General features: G+C 36.5%; 1 protein-coding gene across 3 annotated transcripts in view; it reads right to left on the bottom strand.

Moving 5' to 3' along the window:
• Window positions 1-8,695: 8,695 nt before the first annotated feature.
• Window positions 8,696-19,412, bottom strand: part of CEP152 (centrosomal protein 152) — a 78,631-nt gene continuing 67,914 nt past the window's right edge. The window contains exons 22-27 of one of the 3 annotated variants that reach the window (XM_006920386.3): window positions 19,315-19,412; window positions 15,986-16,082; window positions 14,741-14,844; window positions 12,807-12,963; window positions 12,456-12,559; window positions 8,696-10,036 (exon numbers count right to left, since the gene is read on the bottom strand). The exon at window positions 19,315-19,412 is cut by the window's right edge and continues 70 nt beyond it. In XM_006920386.3, coding sequence (XP_006920448.1) covers window positions 9,006-10,036; window positions 12,456-12,559; window positions 12,807-12,963; window positions 14,741-14,844; window positions 15,986-16,082; window positions 19,315-19,412 — 1,591 coding nt within the window. In that variant the 3' untranslated portion in view covers window positions 8,696-9,005. The remainder of the gene's footprint in view (window positions 10,037-12,455; window positions 12,560-12,806; window positions 12,964-14,740; window positions 14,845-15,985; window positions 16,083-19,314) is intronic. The other 2 variants (XM_025038804.1, XM_015596076.2) reach the window with 2 other exon arrangements.

The following is a 19,412-nucleotide window of genomic DNA, read 5'->3' as shown; positions in this document are numbered from 1 at the left end:
CTGAGTCACCATATATGAAGCAGTACTCTTGGTTTCAAAGCACAGAAATCCAATTCAAATTGGGTTAAGTATACAATGTTATCAGATTTGCCTGTCTGCCTCTCTCTCTCTCTCTCTCTCTCTCTCTCTCTCTCTCTCTCTCTCTCTCTCTCTCTCTTCCTCCCTCCTCTGTCTCTTCTATCTTTTGTTTCTAGAGTCCCTGGATTTCATTCTAATAGCCTACTGCTTCCTGCATTTGGCTAATAGAGGAGGATCTCAAAACTGACATCATCTCAGAAAGGCAGTCTCTTCCTTTTGACAGCTATAAATAAAATCCTAGAGATAAACTTTAATTGCCCTAGCATGAATCTTGTACCCATCTGTGTCCTAAGTCATGTGCCTATCTCTGTGCCATGGAGAGCAGATTAATGACTAGGGTTGTAAGATAAAATACAGCATGCCTCACTAAATCTGAATTTCAAATGAACGATATAAATTTTTAGTGTGATTCCCACGTAACAGTTAGGACATATTTATACTAAAAAGGTATTTATTGTTTATCTGAAATTCAGGATGTACTTATCTGATCTGTATGTGAGCAAATGTAGGGCAGTCTGGGAAGTCACGGGCATGTCAGGTAAGTTTCTGTATGACGTTCTGATGCTTACGTGGTTTGTACCACATCCACAGAACCCTAAGGACATCCCTGGCATCACCACCTCTGCCAGGAGCCTACTACTGCCTTTGCTTTGCATATTGTTAGAGAGTAGTTAAGTGTGCTGTCTTGTACCACTGATTTTTAAAGAGATTTCTGTGAACCAGTTTACAGTGATTATATTCAACTGCACTGTCCCCACTAGAAGGCCATCTTACACTTTGGGAGGACCACTCCATAAGCGACTGATCTTTTTTTTTTTTTAATTTAGTTGTCACTATTTTCAAGTTTTCATTATTTGTTAGCATGAAAAAAACATATGCTTTTTTCATACGCCTGCTTTACATTTTTTAATGTAAAAGTAAGGTACAGAACAGTGGGTATAATAAGCTACCATTTATAAAAAATAAGGGCTATTTAGACATACCTGTGTACATAGAATCAGAGTAACAGAATTTGCTTCAAGGGTGGAGAACTGGGGGACTGGGGATCAGAGCTGGGAAGAACGCTTTTCACTATACATCTTATAATGTTTACCTTACCATTAGTAATTTTAAAAGCAATATAAATTCTATTGTGAATTTTCGCCATACATATTGATCATCGTATCTGCTGCACCTGTGACACATCTTTGCATAGAGTAGTCAGCCACTGCTATCCTTCTCTTTGGTAAGCCTCTCCAAAGCTTAACCTGTTATGACAGCCAAGTGATATATCCCAAGAAGGCATTGCCGCTTATGATTTTTTCTTCCTCAGCAAACACATGATTTGTGCCAGTTAACTTTTGGGGCTGTAGCGATTATGCTCATCATTGGCAAAACCACCCCGTCCCATACGCCTTGTGTGAAAAAGAGGAATCCCAATAACGCATAGAGCCAAGTTTTCTGGACTAGCTTTAGTGAGAACTCCAGAAAAAAAAAGAATACATTTTGTACCCATTTAAATGGAAACAAGGCATCTCTGCATAGGCTGTGCATCTTGATTAAGAAATCAAAGCTGCACCTACCAAGGAGGAGGCAGAGATATGGCCTGAGGGGGTCCCTCTTTCTCTGGTATTTCTCTGATAAAAACTCACTTTGTGGGCTTGGCCTTAAACAATGATCTATAGTCTCTAGAATCATGGCAGCAGAGGAGAATGAGCACACATCAACTTACTTTGTATTTTAAAAAACCCACAGAGAGCTTCTTGTTATCACAAAGCCACGGATATGAATGAGAGTGAGATTTGCCAGCTGGAACCTCAGAGGAAAGTGCTTTTGGTGGTAAAACAACTACGTGTCTTGAGAAAACAATTAGTATGTGTTGCAGGCTCGATGGAATGTGCTTAACAAGTTGCACTTTTGTCATTGTAGGTCAGTTCTTTGGGTGCCAGAGGACATAACTTCATTATATAACCAAATATTTGTCCATGCTGGAAAATGAGCACTGAAAAAAGTCAATCACTCTGCTGTTGCCAAAAGCCTTTCTCTGGCCAGCTGGGTGTACTGTATTGAGCCCATCACTGGGAACATTCTGAAAGCTAAGTCTGCCATTGGGCTTTGGCCCCTCTGCCACTTAATTGTGCACCTTCTCTGGGAGACTATGACCCGTCCTCTTTGAACAGGTGGCTGGGAAGTGGGGAGGGGGAGAGCATCTGTTTGCTCAAGGTCTTAGGCAGAGGATTCCACATTTTTCAACCTGCAGGTTTCTATCTATTTGGCCATAGATTTTTGTCACCTACAGCAACGTCTGAATTACTACGAGGGACTTGAGACAAAACAGCTTCATCTTTTGAGATATTTTCATTTTATGGTGCCCATACCCATATGTGTTTGGCTCCAAAATCTTTGAAGACTTTTTCCAAGAATAACAAAACTTTTCTCCTAGGGTTAATCTTGGGTTAATCTTCCATATTTTGATTTTGAGCAAGTTCAAAATTTCTTCTGGTGTGTTTTTGCTTCAGAGTGGGCAAATGCATGTAAATAATTTGATGTGCTCCAGGGAAAAGACCTTTGAAAGTAAACTTGCTACAATATTTATTCAGAAGGTGACTTGAAGAAGATAATTTGCTTCTGATAAGTGAGACATCGAGAAAATGAGTCTTGCCACCAACCTAGAAGTTACACATTTATCATTGTCGGTGAGCTGGAGAACCACAGTTCTCCTTTCCAGTGTGGAAGGAGACATTACTTAGGAAGGAACATTTTTCAGAAGCCCTCCCCCGACCCCAGTGCTTCCCTTAAATCACATTCTTCAGAAAAGTTGAGTCATATGCCCATCCAAGCCTATCACTTACAACTGGAATTGGGGCCGCTAAGATTAGCTCACGGCACACAGGAGTCTGCTCTAAAGTTAGGACTGAGTCATGAGGGAAGGGGATAGACACCCATCCTCCTTGCTCTGCCAACAAGGAAGAAATAAATAATAATGTTGAGTATACGACCAATAGCTACATATGCCCATTTTTCAGATGTGGAATATAGGTTCACTAGTAAGTGATGGAATAAAGATTTTAACCACATTTGGTTCCAAAGTTCCAATTCTAATCACACAATCACAGGTCAGTTCTTCTAACCTGAGAAAAGTCTGATTTGTACTAAGTGAATTTGAGCTATTGAGCACATACCTAATCTGATTTTAGAAAGGCATTTTTTTTAGGATAGTGCAGAAACTCCTAACCATATTTAGTGTCAAGGCCTCTTATTAATGATACAATTGCATACACATATATTGGGGGGGAGGGGAGAACAATATCAATATTAAAAATATATGGTTTTGGTTTATAAACAATTCATGGTAAGCATATGGGTTCATATCCACCTTTATATACATGGCCACTTTGAATACCTGCTCAGTCACATAATAAGAGTCCTTGTGTAAATCCCTTCATCTCTTTAACCCTTTCTCATCTGTAAAATGAGGAGAAGACTTACTTTGAAAGGCTGTTGGCTTAGGACAAAAGTATATATAGAGATTAATATGATAACTGGTTTATTACAGGTAGCCCAAAAGCATATGCTGTTATTTTGTGTTTATACCTAAGCCAAATCTTAAGAAACCTCACAGGTAAGAATTTTGAAAAACTTTTAACCAATTAAAACAGAAATCTGAATTCATGGAAAGGTTTAACACCATTAACATGTGAATACTCAGGCATCGAAGAATCAAAGTAACTTTAACAAATAATCAAAATCTTGAAGACTTTGCAGAGTAGACTGTGAAATTGCACATTTAAGAAAACCTCAAGAAAAACTCATTAGCAGCCAATAAAACCATTCACATCTATAGAGCCACTATGATACCATACGAACCAGGTTCGCCCTATGTTCTTATACAAATGCACTGCATCTCTAGGATTCATAAGGTCGAGGAGTATAGGAAGCAGATTTTGGTCCAGTATATTATATACATGACTTGAATAATAAAATTGTGAAATCAAACTTGTGATAAAAAACCTTCAGACAAGGACTATGCCTGAGCCCAAATAAAACAATTTTAAAAACCGCATTTTGTTGGTTCTATTCAATTTACTCATATTTTTAAGAGCACAAGATTTAATTCAATCTGTTTCCATATTATTGTTGAACTTTATGAAAAAAGCCATTGCATTCATGTCATTTTCTAAATGAAGTTTCTCTTTAATGACATTTATTATTTTGATTTCTAATTAATTTCCTGTCCTGGCCCTTAAGGAAAAATTTCCTTACAATAATATCAAAAAGTTTTAGAATGGCTTATTACTGCTAGATGTCTTTTAATTTTTCCTTTTTAGATGAACCATTATTGGCTGAATTTTAAAATTATAAAAGATGGTTTTATTGTATTATAGGTTTTCCAGTTGTGTTGGTAAATTCCTAGTTGCAACACAACCTTCATATAATATCCTATTCCATAAACCTCCACTAAAGAGTAAAACATTTTTATTTTTTCTACATCCTACTAAGAAAGCAAGTTAAACAAATTTCACATGTGGAGAAGCCTGTTGAACTCATTTTCCTCCTCGGGAGCATGGGAGAGAAGTGGAATGAGAGGGAAAAGGAAAGAACTCCCCTTTAAAATGAATTCCAGCTCACCTATAAGCCAAGCCAAATAAAGACAGTATAGGAATTAAGACCATGAGTGCTGAAGTAAAAAAAGAAAAAAAAAATGATGAAATTCGTTCCTCAGTTGTGGCAAATATATCATAGTGATGTAAGATGTTAACAATAGGGGAGTCTGAGAGGTATATGGAGATTCTCTAATATCTTTGCAATTTTTTTGAAAATCTAAAACTATTTTAAGTGGTTTATTAAAAAAAAAAAAAAAGACCTGGGTGTGACTTCTGGCTCTGCCACATGTTAGCTATGTTAACTTTGAGCAAATTATTTAACCCCTTACACCTTGATTTCATTCATCCAAAAAGTGCCTACTTCAAAGACGGTCGTGAGGATTAAGCAAGCTAATGAAGTGCTCGGAACAATGCTCAGCATGACGTTAGCACCTTTAAATTCGTTTTAATCATTAATGTGTGCCCACCAAAGGGCCAGGCGTTGTAGTATTCAATGGAAGGCACAGCCACTTAAATTCACCATGTCCTCTTTTCTTCCTGATTTCTTAATACCTGTTGATAGATAGCTGTTGATAGACAATAATCTTCACAATCACTCAGGCTCTAAACCCCTTTGGGTGCTTCTCTTTCCTTTGACCTTGTATTAAATCAGTCAGCAGGCCCTGTTAAAGCTATTGCTATATTCTTAGTCTTGTCACCTCTTTACCCCTACCATCTCCGCCTTGGCTCTGGCCTTGTTCCTAACTGTACCAAGACATTGTCCTCCTGGCGTCTCCTCGGCTCCTGCAAACCCTCCTACAGCATGATCTCATTAATCTCTCTAAATTATGCTATCCAATCTTCAATAACTCTCCATTTTCTATGAACCTGATTCATTCTTTGGCTTTGGCATTCAAAACCACCCATGACCTAGCTTCAATTTACCTTTCCAAGGGCACCATCCACTATTCCCCTTCAGAAACTCTTAGGTCTCCTTTACCTAAATCATTAGCTTCGTTGTGAGATTTGCCTAAACCTTAATAACAGCAGACATTGAGTTCCAGAGACACTAAGAGAATAGCCAAAGGCCACGGAGTTAATGGCAAAACAGACTTTAGGTCATTGTGAGTTAATACTTGGGGAGTACCCAACATCCCCAATCCATGATGGAAAAAAATAGAAAGAGATAAAAGACATTAAAAAGCAAGATATCTCTAAAGACTTGAAGAATAAGGTACGACCTGTTCTGGATCCCAAAGCAGAGGCCAGGAGTTCCTGCAGAATAGCAAAGACTAAAAGCATTCTACCTGTTGGAGACAAAGGACAAGCTAGGTGCTTAAACTAGTAACTCAAGTAGAGCTCCCTGACCCCAGGGAAACTGACAAACTACAATCGCTGCCTGAGGCCACAGCTTATATAAAAGCTATGCAGTAGAGAAGCCAGGAGGATATAGGCACAGCCTTGCAGCCAGGACCTGGGCCAAGCTGCCTGCTGGTTCAGTGACTAGATTTAGGATAATGCTAATGAATCAGAAACCACCTATATAAGACGTGATTTTGGACTGGGCACACAAGGGTCCAGGTGGAGTCAACCACAAAAATCTAGACAGGGTGGAGGGAGAGAACTCAGAAGGAAAAAAAAAAATCCTCTTCATAGTAAGACTGCAAGCTAAAATTCCATACACATGGGAGAAACTAATTCTACGAAAGGCAGTAAAAGCAACAATTTGGATATGATTTCACTCCCAAGTGATACCATAATTACTCTAGAAGAAACTTTAAGACTTTTTAAGTCTTTAAAAATATAAAGAAATAGAATTTAAAAAACCAAGAGTACTAAATAAAACAAGCAGAAATTTTACAAAAAGTGTAGGTATAAACATACCAACTAGAAATCCTGGACATGGAATAAACAAAGAATCAGCAAACTGGAAGATGGCACTGAGGAATTCCACAAAGCAGCAAGAAAGAGATAAAAATGTACAAAAGAACAATTAAGAGACACAGAGGATGTGTTTAATAAGAATTCTATAGGTAGAGAGTATAAGAAATGGTGAAGCTATATTCGCCTCCTTCAAATCTTCACCCAAATGTTACCATCTCAGTGTGATCTCCTGAGGGGGGTCTGACCACCCCTCCACCACCACTCCGTCCTTTCACCTGGCTATAACTGTCTCCATAGCACTTACTAGCTTCTAACATCCTTCATAAATTATGTATATTTACTGTCTCCCCTAGACTAGAGTGTGAGAACTATTTTTAAAAATAGAGACAAAGAAGAGTAAATTAAACCTAAAGCAAGTATAAGAAAGGAAACAGACAAAATAGACTTTAAGACAAAGGCTAGAAGAGACAAAGAAGGACCCAGTAATCTCGCTCTGGGTATTTATCTGAACAAACCCCAAATACTACTTTGAAGGGACACGTGCATCCATATGTTCACTGCAGCATTATTTACAATAGCCAAGATATGGAGGCAACCTGGGTGTCCATCAATGGATCAATGGATAAAGAAGAGGTGGTACATATATACAATGGAATATTACTCAGCCATAAAAAAGAATGAAGTCTTGCCCCCTCAACAACATGGATGGACCTATGGGGTATTGTGCTGAGTGGAGTAAGTCAGACATATAATTTCACTCACATGTGGAATCTAAGGAACAAAATAAGCAAACGAAACAGAAACAAACTCATAGATATAGAAAACATTTTGATGGTTGCCGGGTGGGAATGGGGAAGAGGTGAGTGAAAAGGGGGAAAGGGTTCATATACAACTTGGTAGTTACAAAATAGTTATGGGGATGTAAAACATAGCATAAGGAATATAGTCAATAATATTGTAATAACTATGTATGGTGTCAGATGGGTACTAGATTTATCAGGGTGATCAATTCATAAGTTATATAAATGTGTAATCACCTTCTTGTACACCTAAAAATCATATAATATTATATGTTAACTGTAATTGAAACATTAAAAAAATTTTTAAAAAAGATTAAATACCATGATGAAGTTAGATGACCGTGGTGATGCCTATGGGGCTTGTGCCTCCTTTATGTTCTCACACCACACCTTTTGGACCAATGTAAATCACCAGTGCTGGTTTGGCTGTGCAGTCCCTTCATTTATACAATTATCAATGTACACATTCCTTGGTGGTTGTGTGTAGGGTGTTTGAAATAAAGTAAGCTAATCCTATTGATTAGGATAAAATTATGGATATAAAAAAAATTAAGTTAAAATTATGACATTGAAAGAGATTAAGGACATCATAAAAGGAGCAGAAATCAAAATTTCCCATTTCAATCTTGATGCTGAGGATTTAAATACCTGACAAGAATTTAAAACAAAAGATGAGAAAGTAGGGAAGCAAAGAGCTAGATTCTCAGGTGTCATACCCACGGCTTAAAATGATCAACCACCAACCAGATTCATAAATTCTGCTGGTAAAGGAGTTTTCCTAGAAATTCCAGCTGAACTGTTGGACAAGGTGCATTGACTGTATCCTCAAAGTGAGACTCTGAAAATATGGTGTGTTCTTTTTTCTAACTGTATGTCAACTCAAGCACTGAAATCCTGTGCTAATTTTTAGGCTTCTCTACATTTGGTCACCAGTTAAGGTGACACAGCTTTCCAAACTCCAGAATGTCCTCTTCTAGGTTCTTGCTTTCATAGATGCTTATCAGGAGTATGATGTATCTTGCCACCCATGCCACTACCACCCACATTAACCTGATTCTGGGTGGAAAAACATATTGAATCAACACACAAATACAGTCCACAGTGTGGCTGTGGTTGACAGATATGAGAGAAGTACTTGCGTACACCATTTCTACTAATTGAAAGCAAGGATCAAAATTTTGAGTAGATATTTCCAGGAAAAGTATGTCTACAATAAGTATATAATAACCTCATTAAACATGGCCAATTCCAAAAACTAAATTTGGCTGATCACATGTACAAATCATTAAAATTCATGTTTTTTTTCTAAATTTTGAACATGTTAATATAACATTTCTATATTATGAATTACAAAATAATTCATAACAATTCTATAGACCATATGCAAGTTTATTTAAATAATTTAACACTGCACAGAGAGCTAATTTATAAATATAAAAAATAGATGGTTTAGTAACCAAATATAAGCACCACAAGGAAGGAGATTACACATAAACCATCAGCCTTTGAAAGATTAAGGCAACATTAATATCTCAAGTAATTTTATGAGAATACTTTACTCATATGATAGTCAGATGTTATTAAAACATCTCAAAATAGGCAGAGCCCACAAATTTTTTAGTATGAAGTCTTCCTTTCCAGTCTTCTCATCAATATATTCTTCTTAAATACTGTACAACAATTAGTCAAGATTGACAAAGGGACTATCAAAGCCACTATCTTGTTGGCTAGATAGAGGAGCAGTTAGTTTTCTCAAAGGCTGCTGATGCATGGAGGATGGTTCTGTACTGCTCAGTTTTTTGAAATCTGACTTTAATATGTCAGCCTTATGATGAGTCGGGTGCCCAACAGTCATTCTGATCTTCCCTGGCTGGGAATACATGGTTTCTTCTGCCGGGTCTGGAATGTGACTACTCTGCCATTTTATTGGTTGACAATTCGTATTATTTTTCTCTGTATCTGAAAGACAACTGGCTGCTGACGACTGTTTGAAATTACCAGACTCAGCTAGCATATCCAGAGTTTCTTGTGGCCTATCTTGTAAAAATGACACTTCATGACCGTTGTAGGGTAAAGTGGCATTGTTGGAATACCAGCTAATGGTGTCACTCAGGTCTTCTCCATCCCTTACTGGAGCTTCCTGAACACTCAAACTTCCATTTTTCTCAGATGCAGCATTTTCACTCCCCATTAGTGGATTACACTTATATACTTTTAAACCAACTCTTTCATTAGGACCTTGAAAGGTTATGTGTGTGGATCCAGGTTCAGAAAGACTAGGGGCATTTCTAGGTGAGGACTGATTTCCAAAGTTCCCCAGAAAGGGGTATTCAGCTGAGTGCAGATATGGTTCAGAGCCAGTATCACTGAGGAGGTCTTTCTTCTTGTGCAAACCAAAGCCTCTTTCACCTTCGCAAGGGACAAAGTCGGAAATATTCCTTGGCAAAATGTCTAGATGTTTGGAACCGTTATCTCCAAACTGAAAGTCTGAATGTGACCCTTTGGGACCCATGTGCTTTATGTCCTCATGCTCTGAGTTCTCCAATCGCCTTCGTAAGTCACAAGCGGCCCTCCTCTTAGGAACCTGGTTACACATACTTCTGGGGACAGTTTTCAAACTGTTTGATTTGCTTTCAATATGACATGGTATATTCTGATTCACATCATTCCTTTTTGATTGTTCAACGATTATCTCTGAAGTCAGAGGAAGTACTATAATATACAAGGGAACACAAGATTAGGAGAAAATTAACAATGAAAAAGAAAAAAATTTACATTTTTACATATTCCCAAAGAATGCTTATTTCTTTTAAACATTATCAAAGAGAATACGTCAATGCTGGACATTTTAAAGTAATCTTTTACGTATATTCATTCGATAAAGCTAGTTAATTTTGTTACTGAAATCTGATACATTATTATTGCTATCCACCTGGTCTATTATTTTCTGCAGTAACTGTTACAGCATTTAACAGCCAACTGCAATGTTTCCAATTCTGCTCTGATGTCATATATGAAGTTTACTGGAAGAAACCCACTGCCCAATTCCTATGCCTACCTGCACTCATGCATGCGCGCGCACGCACACACACACACACACACACACACACGCACAGCACAAACTAATCAGTCTCTGATTTAATTAGCTAAGACATTAAATCTGACCAGAGGCAAAGCAGCCACATAGCATAGAATCAGAGGCATCATGGCATCATGTCTCAGAATAGTGTACCTTGGACCCTGGAAGCCTTACAAAAGGTTTGCTTCTACTGGGGACATTTATTTGCATACTATTGCTCCAAATCTAGAAAATTCTTCTCTTGTTATATGTCACTGCCCTTATATATCCAAAGTTCACATCACCATTCCAAGATTTACACAAATAATCTTTGTGCTTCTATTTGAAGAATATTTACCAATATCAGACTCATGGATTCCTGAACAATCTCTGCTTGAAGCTTTCCAAAGTCCAAAAATCCCATTTCCCCACAGATATGTTCAAAATCTCCCAGTGTAACTGGGAATTTACCAGTGTGTTCATGGATTTTCATCAGCATTTGCTTTACATACTCTAAAGCTATTTTTTTTAATGTAGAGAAAGAAACCATTTATATAGTTCTTGAGAGGCTATTCTTTTATCATGCACTTTGGTCCTTTTAAATGCTAACTCTAATTTACCTAATATTAAATTTAAATTTATAATTTATCTAATATCAACACTGCATTTGCTTGGTATGTCACTTTTCATCCCTTTATTTTAAATTTTAGATGTTCTTGTATTAATAACATACGTCTGGATTTTTAAAAATGGTTTGAAAGTTGTAGTTTCTTAATAAGTGAGTCTGCAGTAGTCATAGTGTGACTGCTGCTATTTTAACCAACTATTGTTTTCTATTTACCCATCTTTCTAGCTGTACTTTTGCTTCTTCTTAATTCTGTTATATTGAAAACATTTCCTTCCAAGTTTTTCACCTACCAATTTGAAAGTTACACACTCTATTTCCATTTTTCTATTAGTTATCCTATTTTCAATATACATACTTAAACCTTCATTTTTCTGGCAATGGCTAGAGTTATCAGTATCTATACCCTCTCCTTTAAAATATTAAAAATTTTAGCATGTTGTTAGTTTCCTTTATAATATCCTCTTACATCTTTCTAGGAATACTATACTTTTCTAACGTTCTCAGGCCCTGTTTGTTCTATGAATTCCATTTCCTTAGGTATAAGTTCTGTTGGTTTTTTTGTTTTGAGTTCGGTGTCTTTTTTTCATGGTGCTGGCTTTCTATAAATATATGATGATTTCTGGTTGAATACTTTATCTTTTAGATGTCCTCAATGTGGTATCTGTTTGTGCTGCTTATTTAAAGGAGTTGAGAGTGGAGTGGGAAGGAACAAGCTGCAAGGTAGAAAAACCTATGAGCTGGTACTCCGGGCATGTGGGCTCTCAGTCCCTTCTTGATGTGGCTAGCCACCTGGAGCACTGCCCTGCTTGCAAACTCTTTGTTCCTGTTGCTCTTACCCAGCCTAATGTTGGGGTTGGGGGAGGAAGAGGAGAATGAGAGATAAAGAGGGTAATCCCACCTGGTTACTGCTGTTCTACAACACCAACTAATTATCCTACCAGTATCCTTAGGCTTACTACACCTCCTGGAACATACCACCTTCATACGTGAAACAGTTTTGCTATTGCTCCTTCTTGTAGCTGTCATCTTCTGGCAGTTTTGCACTGAGGTTCCCATCTTCAATCTTATACTGTCTTCACTCTTTCAGAGATTCCTCATAGCTTCTGGTCTATCAATTGTAACTTTTCTAAGCCCGGTTATAATTTCTTCTTTTTCTCCTTTTTAATTTGTTGTTTAAAATCTTTTCTATCATTTCTAGGGATGAAAGCAGCAATAGGAAGCTGATGGGTATGCTCAGTCTGCCTACTTAAACTGGAAACTACTCTCTTTTTTATAAATTTCCAGTTTAAGTAAAACACACACACAACTTTATAAACTACCTCTCACTCACACTTTCTGCTTTTTCATTCTAAAAATATTAAGTATCTAAAAGAAGAGAGAAGAAAAGAAAAGAAAGAAGAAAAAGAAAGAAGAGAGAAACCCTTCAAGTGACTCATTTGACATACCTGACTCTACAGTTTTGCTCTGGGATCTCTTAGAAATAGGCGTTTCCAGCAATTTTGCCATTGTAGCAAGTTTGCTAGCAGCATTCATAATCTTTTTCTCAGGTCTGTGGGAATTCCAGAATATTAAATTAATATAGTTTAAAGGGAAAAAATGAATTTCTTTAGCCCCAGGATTTGTTTCCCTATTAGCTCTGCCAACATTTAGGGTAGCACAATAATTAAGCCTCTCTTAACCCCCAGTGGCTGATCATGTAGAAATAGTTAATACTGTGGTTAAGGAAAATGCTTAGAGAATGACAACTTGCCATCTTGGTACTCCAAGGACACAATGTTTGTTTAGACTGAACTTACCCTTCCTGTTTTCCATTATCCTGCAAGATCTGTTGGAGGCAAGTCAAGTAATATTTGCGCATCTTTCGAGCGGTTTCTTGACGTTCTCGTAACACTTCTGCCTTTACCATTTCCGCAGCTCTTTCCTTACTCTCCTGAATATAACGAAGCATATCACCTGGCGGGTGAGGGAGGTGAGGAGAGGGGTGTAGAGAAACCCCCACAGAAAGCATGTTCATTACCAGTTTTTCAAAAACAGGAGAGGCAGACTTCAGATCAATTTTCTGGGAGATAAAGTGATTAGAGGCATAGTTTAAACATTATACTTTTTCACAATCATTAAAATGGAATATTTCAGATCACTATTTTGGTAGATACAAAGGAGAAGGAATCTAAAAGTCCTTTTAGAATGATGACAGCCACATATGGTAAGGAAATTCCCTAGGGAAATTTTGTCATATTCTGAAACAATGAAGCAAGAAGAAACCCATAAATATGAAGCACAGAAACATATGCATTTCAGCTGAATATTGAGGGAAGCAGACATAGAAAGACAGAAGGAGGCAATATGAGCTGGAGAGAGTCATACTCTTTTTTACTTGTGCTCTAAAAATCCATGTTTCATTATTTATTCAAATCTTTCATCATCACTTATGAGTATCCAACTAAATGCAGTTTTATCACCCATGAGAGATATGTACAAAATGCAACTGCAGGGAGAGGAATGAGACTTATGTTACCTTCTATAACTTACATTTAAATAATAGTTCACAGGTTTCAAAATCTCTTTTTATCTTTAATTCAACATGTTTTGTCTCCTATAACTACTGGTAGTTAAGATTAACATTATTTACCAAATCCAGGGCTATAGCCTACATCTAGAATATCACATTCCTGTTATATTAAAGGATATAGTCATAGAAGAAATCCCCTAACATCAGTCAGCATTTCTTGAAAATCAGACGTTCTCTGCAAAAATCTAACTGGGAAACTATTTTTCATTATTTGAAGTAGGAAAAATTAAAATGAAGTACATGTCAACACGAAAATTTCCAATCAATTTCTAACATGTAAAATAACACATACACACACACACGTTATCATCTTAGGATAAAAAAATACTTAAAATTTCACTTCCTAATTAATATGCTTGCTAACAAAATATTGCTTTGTTTGTAGTAATATGGCCTCTTAGCACCAGCAACCACTGAAAAGCAAATCCTCTTTACTGATAATAACTGGGCTTACAAAACATCTACTCATGAGTCTGATGATCTAACAATTATATTTGGAACTTGAAATACTTTCCACTCATTTTATTTAAAATGAAAAGAATTTCGGGAAGTAAATATATATTTTTTTCCAATATAAATACTGATTGTTGTCCTGGGATATACGTGCATTCTATGTGATATTGTAATTAAAATCCAGGAGGAATTCCACTGGAAAAACAAACCAAAGAAATGCTCTGCAATGTATGCTGCACTACCTAGCACTGCAAAGGACTTGATAAATACATTTACATCTGTGATTTTTATCCATCATCAAAATAATGAGAAACAACAGAACAGCTCCTAACTACATCCATTTTCCATGGTCCTTAAAAGTTTTTGGTAGGAAAAAAGAGTTGCTAATATAAAACTAATGTGACATTTACTTTGCTACCAGTTATTTAAGTTGTAAGATTATGAAATTTTTAGTTTAACATTAGTATCCAAAAACAAAACAGGATAATCAACAATATAAAAATAACTATCCTCATGTCACTTTCAAAAGACATCACTTTGGCAAAATAATCATTGCTGTATAATTAGGAAAGGTGTCAATGATGTCTCCTATAAAGCAGGTAAGATTCTAGAACAAGGAAGTTTGGAAAATTCCCCCGAATCACTACTATTAGTAACAAAAAAGGCCTGAACTACCTTAAAGTCTTAGGAATGTCTTTGGGTACTTACGCTTGATTTTTTTTACAGCCTTAATGTACTGCCCACGAAGTTCTTCCAAGGCCCCCTGACTGCATGGCGGCCCAGCATTTTCAATGGCCCCTTCTGACAGGGACCTAGAAACAAACCAAAGATTGCAAAAGCACAGATTGTAAATGAAAAACTTCATTTGAAAAAAAAAAATCCATATATCCCAATAAAATAAACTGAGGTATGCTAAAAAATTTTTCATATATGACGATCTTTATTATATAGTTATTTAAAATAGGAGAAAAATGGAAATAATTTAAATGTTATGGTTACTTAAATAAATCTTGGTAAATCCACATGATATAAATCTATGCAGCTACTGAAAAGCATATTATAGGAGAATATCTAATGATATAGGAAGATGTTTATCTTATAATGTTAATGAAAGGTTACAAAATAGCTTATAGTCTCAATTTTTAAAACATGTGCACATGGTATGTGTGTCTAAAGTGGGGCTTAAATGATATAAAACAATAGGTTAACAGAAAGTATCTCCTGGGGATAGGGTGTTAGAAGATTTTCTTCTTTTTTATACTATTTGTTAATGTTTGTGAATGACTGAGGTGTATTCTGAGAAATGTCATTAGGCAATTATGTCATTGTATGAATATCACAGAGTGCCCTTACACAAACCTAGATGGTACAGCCTACTACACACCTAGGCTATATGATATAGCCTATTGTTTCTAGGCTACAAGCCTGTATAGCATGTTACTGAATAAAACAACATGAGATTAAATCGAGCACAAGAGAAAATGATGCAATTGAGAGACATGGTAAATAAAAGATGTATGAGGCGTAAGACAGCACACTGTTTCACAGCAAACTTTACTCTAAAATAAGGATAAAAAGTATAGTACAGTAAATACATAAACCAATAACATAGTTATTATCAGTATCAAGTATTATGTACTGTATATAATTGTATGTGCTATATTTTTATACAGCTGGCCCCGCAAGTTTGTTTACAGCAGCCCCTCCACAAACACATGATGCCTTGGGCTACGAAATGACAGCTATATCACTATGAATCAGAATTTTTCAGCTCCATTATAGTCTTATAGGATCACTGTCATAAATGCGGTCCACCATTAACCAAAATGTTGTTATTCAGCACATGACTATATAACAATAACAATAAATGATATTTTTGATATTATATTATTGATATGATTAACAAAAAATTTACTTAGAAATTAGCAATTTCTTTAAAAGAGTAAAGTATACCTTGGTGGTATTTTACACAAGTTTCTCAGTTCTTCCAATTTATTCTTCATTTCATTGTTTTCTTCTATTAATTCTTCAACAACTTTACTATTCTCTTCTAAAAAAGATAATTGTAGTACGTTGGTCAATTAATGTCTTTTTTCCTCAGACTTCTTTTCTCTTAACCTCTCACTGCAGATGTTTACAGAGGAAACTCTGAATTTCCAGTTGCGCCCTATATCATTCATTCCCTGATGAATCCTAGTCTGATCACTTCATGTTTTCTCAGCAGTTAAAATCTGTATTCCATCTCCATCTTGTTTTGGGTTACACACTATTGTGGAATAGGTTCCCCAATTTTTCATGCACATATGTTTTGTTTTTCAGCTAGACTCTGTAGCTCTGTAGAAAAATACTAGGTTTTCCAATTCCCTGTTCTCCATAGATCCTGGGGTACAGACTATGATCACATAAATGATCACTGAACAAGGCCCTCAATACAAAATTTTTTTAAAAATTAAGCTTAAGTAGGTGCCATTTTCGGAATTAAGGTTAAGATTTTCAATTCTTGAACTTCTAAAAACAAGATGAGACTGATCGAGTCCATGTGGTATAGAGAACAAAGCATGAATTTCAGAGTGAGGGAGACATGGATTTAAATGCTAGCTCTGCTTACCAGTTGGATGAACTTAGGCAAATTATTAACCTTTCTGAAACTGACTTTTTTCATATGAAAATGGGGATATCGTTACCTATTTTGAAGATAATAATAAAAATAAAACAATAAATGTATGGCACCTTATATAAGGTCTGACAATACCAAAGTTCAATAAGTAAGAATATGGCACCTCATGTATCCTGTTCTCGACCCTCTCAACACATCCCAGAAATTGGAGAATGAATCACTCTATTCTCCCTAGTGATTTTTAAACCACTCACTCTTACTCTATCATTTTCTAATAAATGCTATGAAGGTAGGAAAAATGGAATTTAAGAAACAAAACTGATACAAACACAATAGCAAAAATATTATCAACTATCAGATTTATGTTAAGACAAACACTGAAATCAAACTATCAAATGATTTAAATTCTGACCCTGACCCCTTTGTTTTTGAGCTAAGTACCAAGTTTGATGATTTCTAAGTCTACAAATTATAGAAGTTATCAGCCTGAGAAAGCACTATGCAGAATAACGATTTTATGCTCACAATGTATGGTGCTAATTATTATTTAGAAAAAATCATATCCAACTGCCCTTCTCATTTTATTAGGTAAAATGGATCTTTTATTCTTTTGGTTTTCATCAAATTTTACAATAACTACATTGTTATCTACATCTACAGTTGGACAAATATCTCACTCTCCTGGCCTCTACTAAAGAATTAAGCAATCACAACAGGAACTGTAGTTGTTAAAATTATCTCAAAATTCTTAAAACAGTTGTTTTTTTTTTTTACTTTAACATAATAATTATGTATCTCTAACAGACTTAGCAAGCAGTAGGTGAAGTAGGCAGCTTCTCTTAGTCAATAGTATTTACAAACTATGCTATGATACCAGGTACTGTGCTAAATGCTGGGACAGGACTTGGTCCTTGTCACCATCAAGCATACACTCTAAGGGGCAGTACAGACAATCAATAATTGCAAGGATTATGAATGCTATAAAAAAAATCACAGGTTGTATGGGGAATGTCTAACGGACATGGGGTGGGTTGGATTACTCCCCTGAGGAGGTAAATGCACCAAGGAATAGATAAGGAGGAGTAAGTCAGGCAAAGTGATCAGGATGGGAGGACAGATATTTTGGTAAAGGGAAAGAATGCAAGAGGACCACAGAAAAGAGACAATGAAATCCATGCTATGGCTCTGTGAAAGAGTAAGGGAGCTGGAGAAGGATGAGGCTGGAGGGGCTGGCAGATGTTGGCTCATGAAGGGCTTTTTAGACTCTGTTAAGTATTTGTATTTCATACTGAGGACCACATCCGGCCACTGAAGGGCTTTAAACAAGAGCGTCCTGATCCAATTCACTTTTTTAAAAGGTCACTCACTATAAGGTAGCTCTAGCTGCCTCATGGAGAATGGATGGGAGGGGCGATATTGGAAGCAGAAAGACTCAAGAAGTAACTGTTGTCCAGGCAACTGATAGAGGTGAATGAAGGAAAAATGTAAACCTATCTACCTGGTCTTTCCGGATGATGTGAATATTTGGGACCATCAGATTCAGTCCTCATTCATTCAAACATTTACTATTGGCTGGTATACAGTGGACACTAAAACAAGTGTGAACAAAACAAAACATTCCTTATCCTCAGGGTACTTAAAGCTGAAAAGGGTACTTAAAGCTGGAAAGGGTACTTGGCTAGTAACCAAAAAAATCAAATACAGAATGGTAATAAAGGAGAAGCCTGGTAATATGGGACCACACAGGAAATATGGAGGAGCCTGGTAATATGGGGCCACATTTTCCCAGGGAAAAGTCAAGGAGGGCTCTGCAGATAAGTCATCTTCTCAGCTGAGTCCTAAAGGATGAGGAAGAGTTAGGCCAAAACGAGAATGAGAGGATAAAGTGTAGGACCGAGTGACAGTATCATATACAAGATCTAGCAGTAAAAGAAAATTCCTGACCAGGAATCTGAAATATTTCAAATGTAAAGAGTATAGAGCATAGGATATAAGTGAATAATAAAAGGTAAGCCCAACAACTTCCTTTCTTAGAAGGGCAATAGAAAATGGCAAAAGACAATCATTTCACTAATTTCCGTAAAAACAGTGTGAAGAATGGACCGGAAGGAGGCCAGATCAGACCCATATGGCTTTGTTCATGTCCCTCTGCCTAGAACACTATTCTCTTTGGCAAAGACCTTCATCTTTCAAGGCTTAGTGAAGGCTTCCTTAACTTTAATAGGAGGAAGAATTAACATCTTTTCTTCCACAAACATACTGCCAGTAGCACACATTGCTGCAATTATTTATTAGTTTTTAGTTCTCCTCACTTGATGATAAGCTTCTTGAAGAGCAGTCTTGTACTTCTACATCAGAACTGGAATTTTGTCTGATGTATTTAATGCTGTATCTCCCAGTGCCTAGAATACTGCTTGACACAGATTAGGCACTCAATATCTGTTCAATCAAAAACAGGATGAAAGGAATGTGACCTTTTAATCAGAGTGCCAATTTTCCTCTTTTGAATTCAGTAATAATGTGGTTAGTGAAAATAAGGTCCAGATTAGTTTACATTAATCCCCCAAAGAGAATCAGTGCCTACATTAACTAAATGTCACATTTGAACATTTCAACAAGGATCAAAGAGATTTATGCTGGTAGCAGTGCTACCTTAGATGCTAACCTCCGATTTTTTCCACTACAGCTTTGTGCTTCCTTTCTAAATGCTGAAGATGCCTACAGCATTTCTCCAGTTTTCTTTTCAGATCTTGACATTCCTGC

Source organism: Pteropus alecto, unplaced genomic scaffold, assembly GCF_000325575.1.
Source record: "Pteropus alecto unplaced genomic scaffold, ASM32557v1 scaffold86, whole genome shotgun sequence".
Lineage (NCBI taxonomy): Eukaryota > Metazoa > Chordata > Mammalia > Chiroptera > Pteropodidae > Pteropus > Pteropus alecto.
Note: the sequence above shows the minus strand (reverse complement) of the source record. Positions and strands in the feature narration are given on the sequence as shown.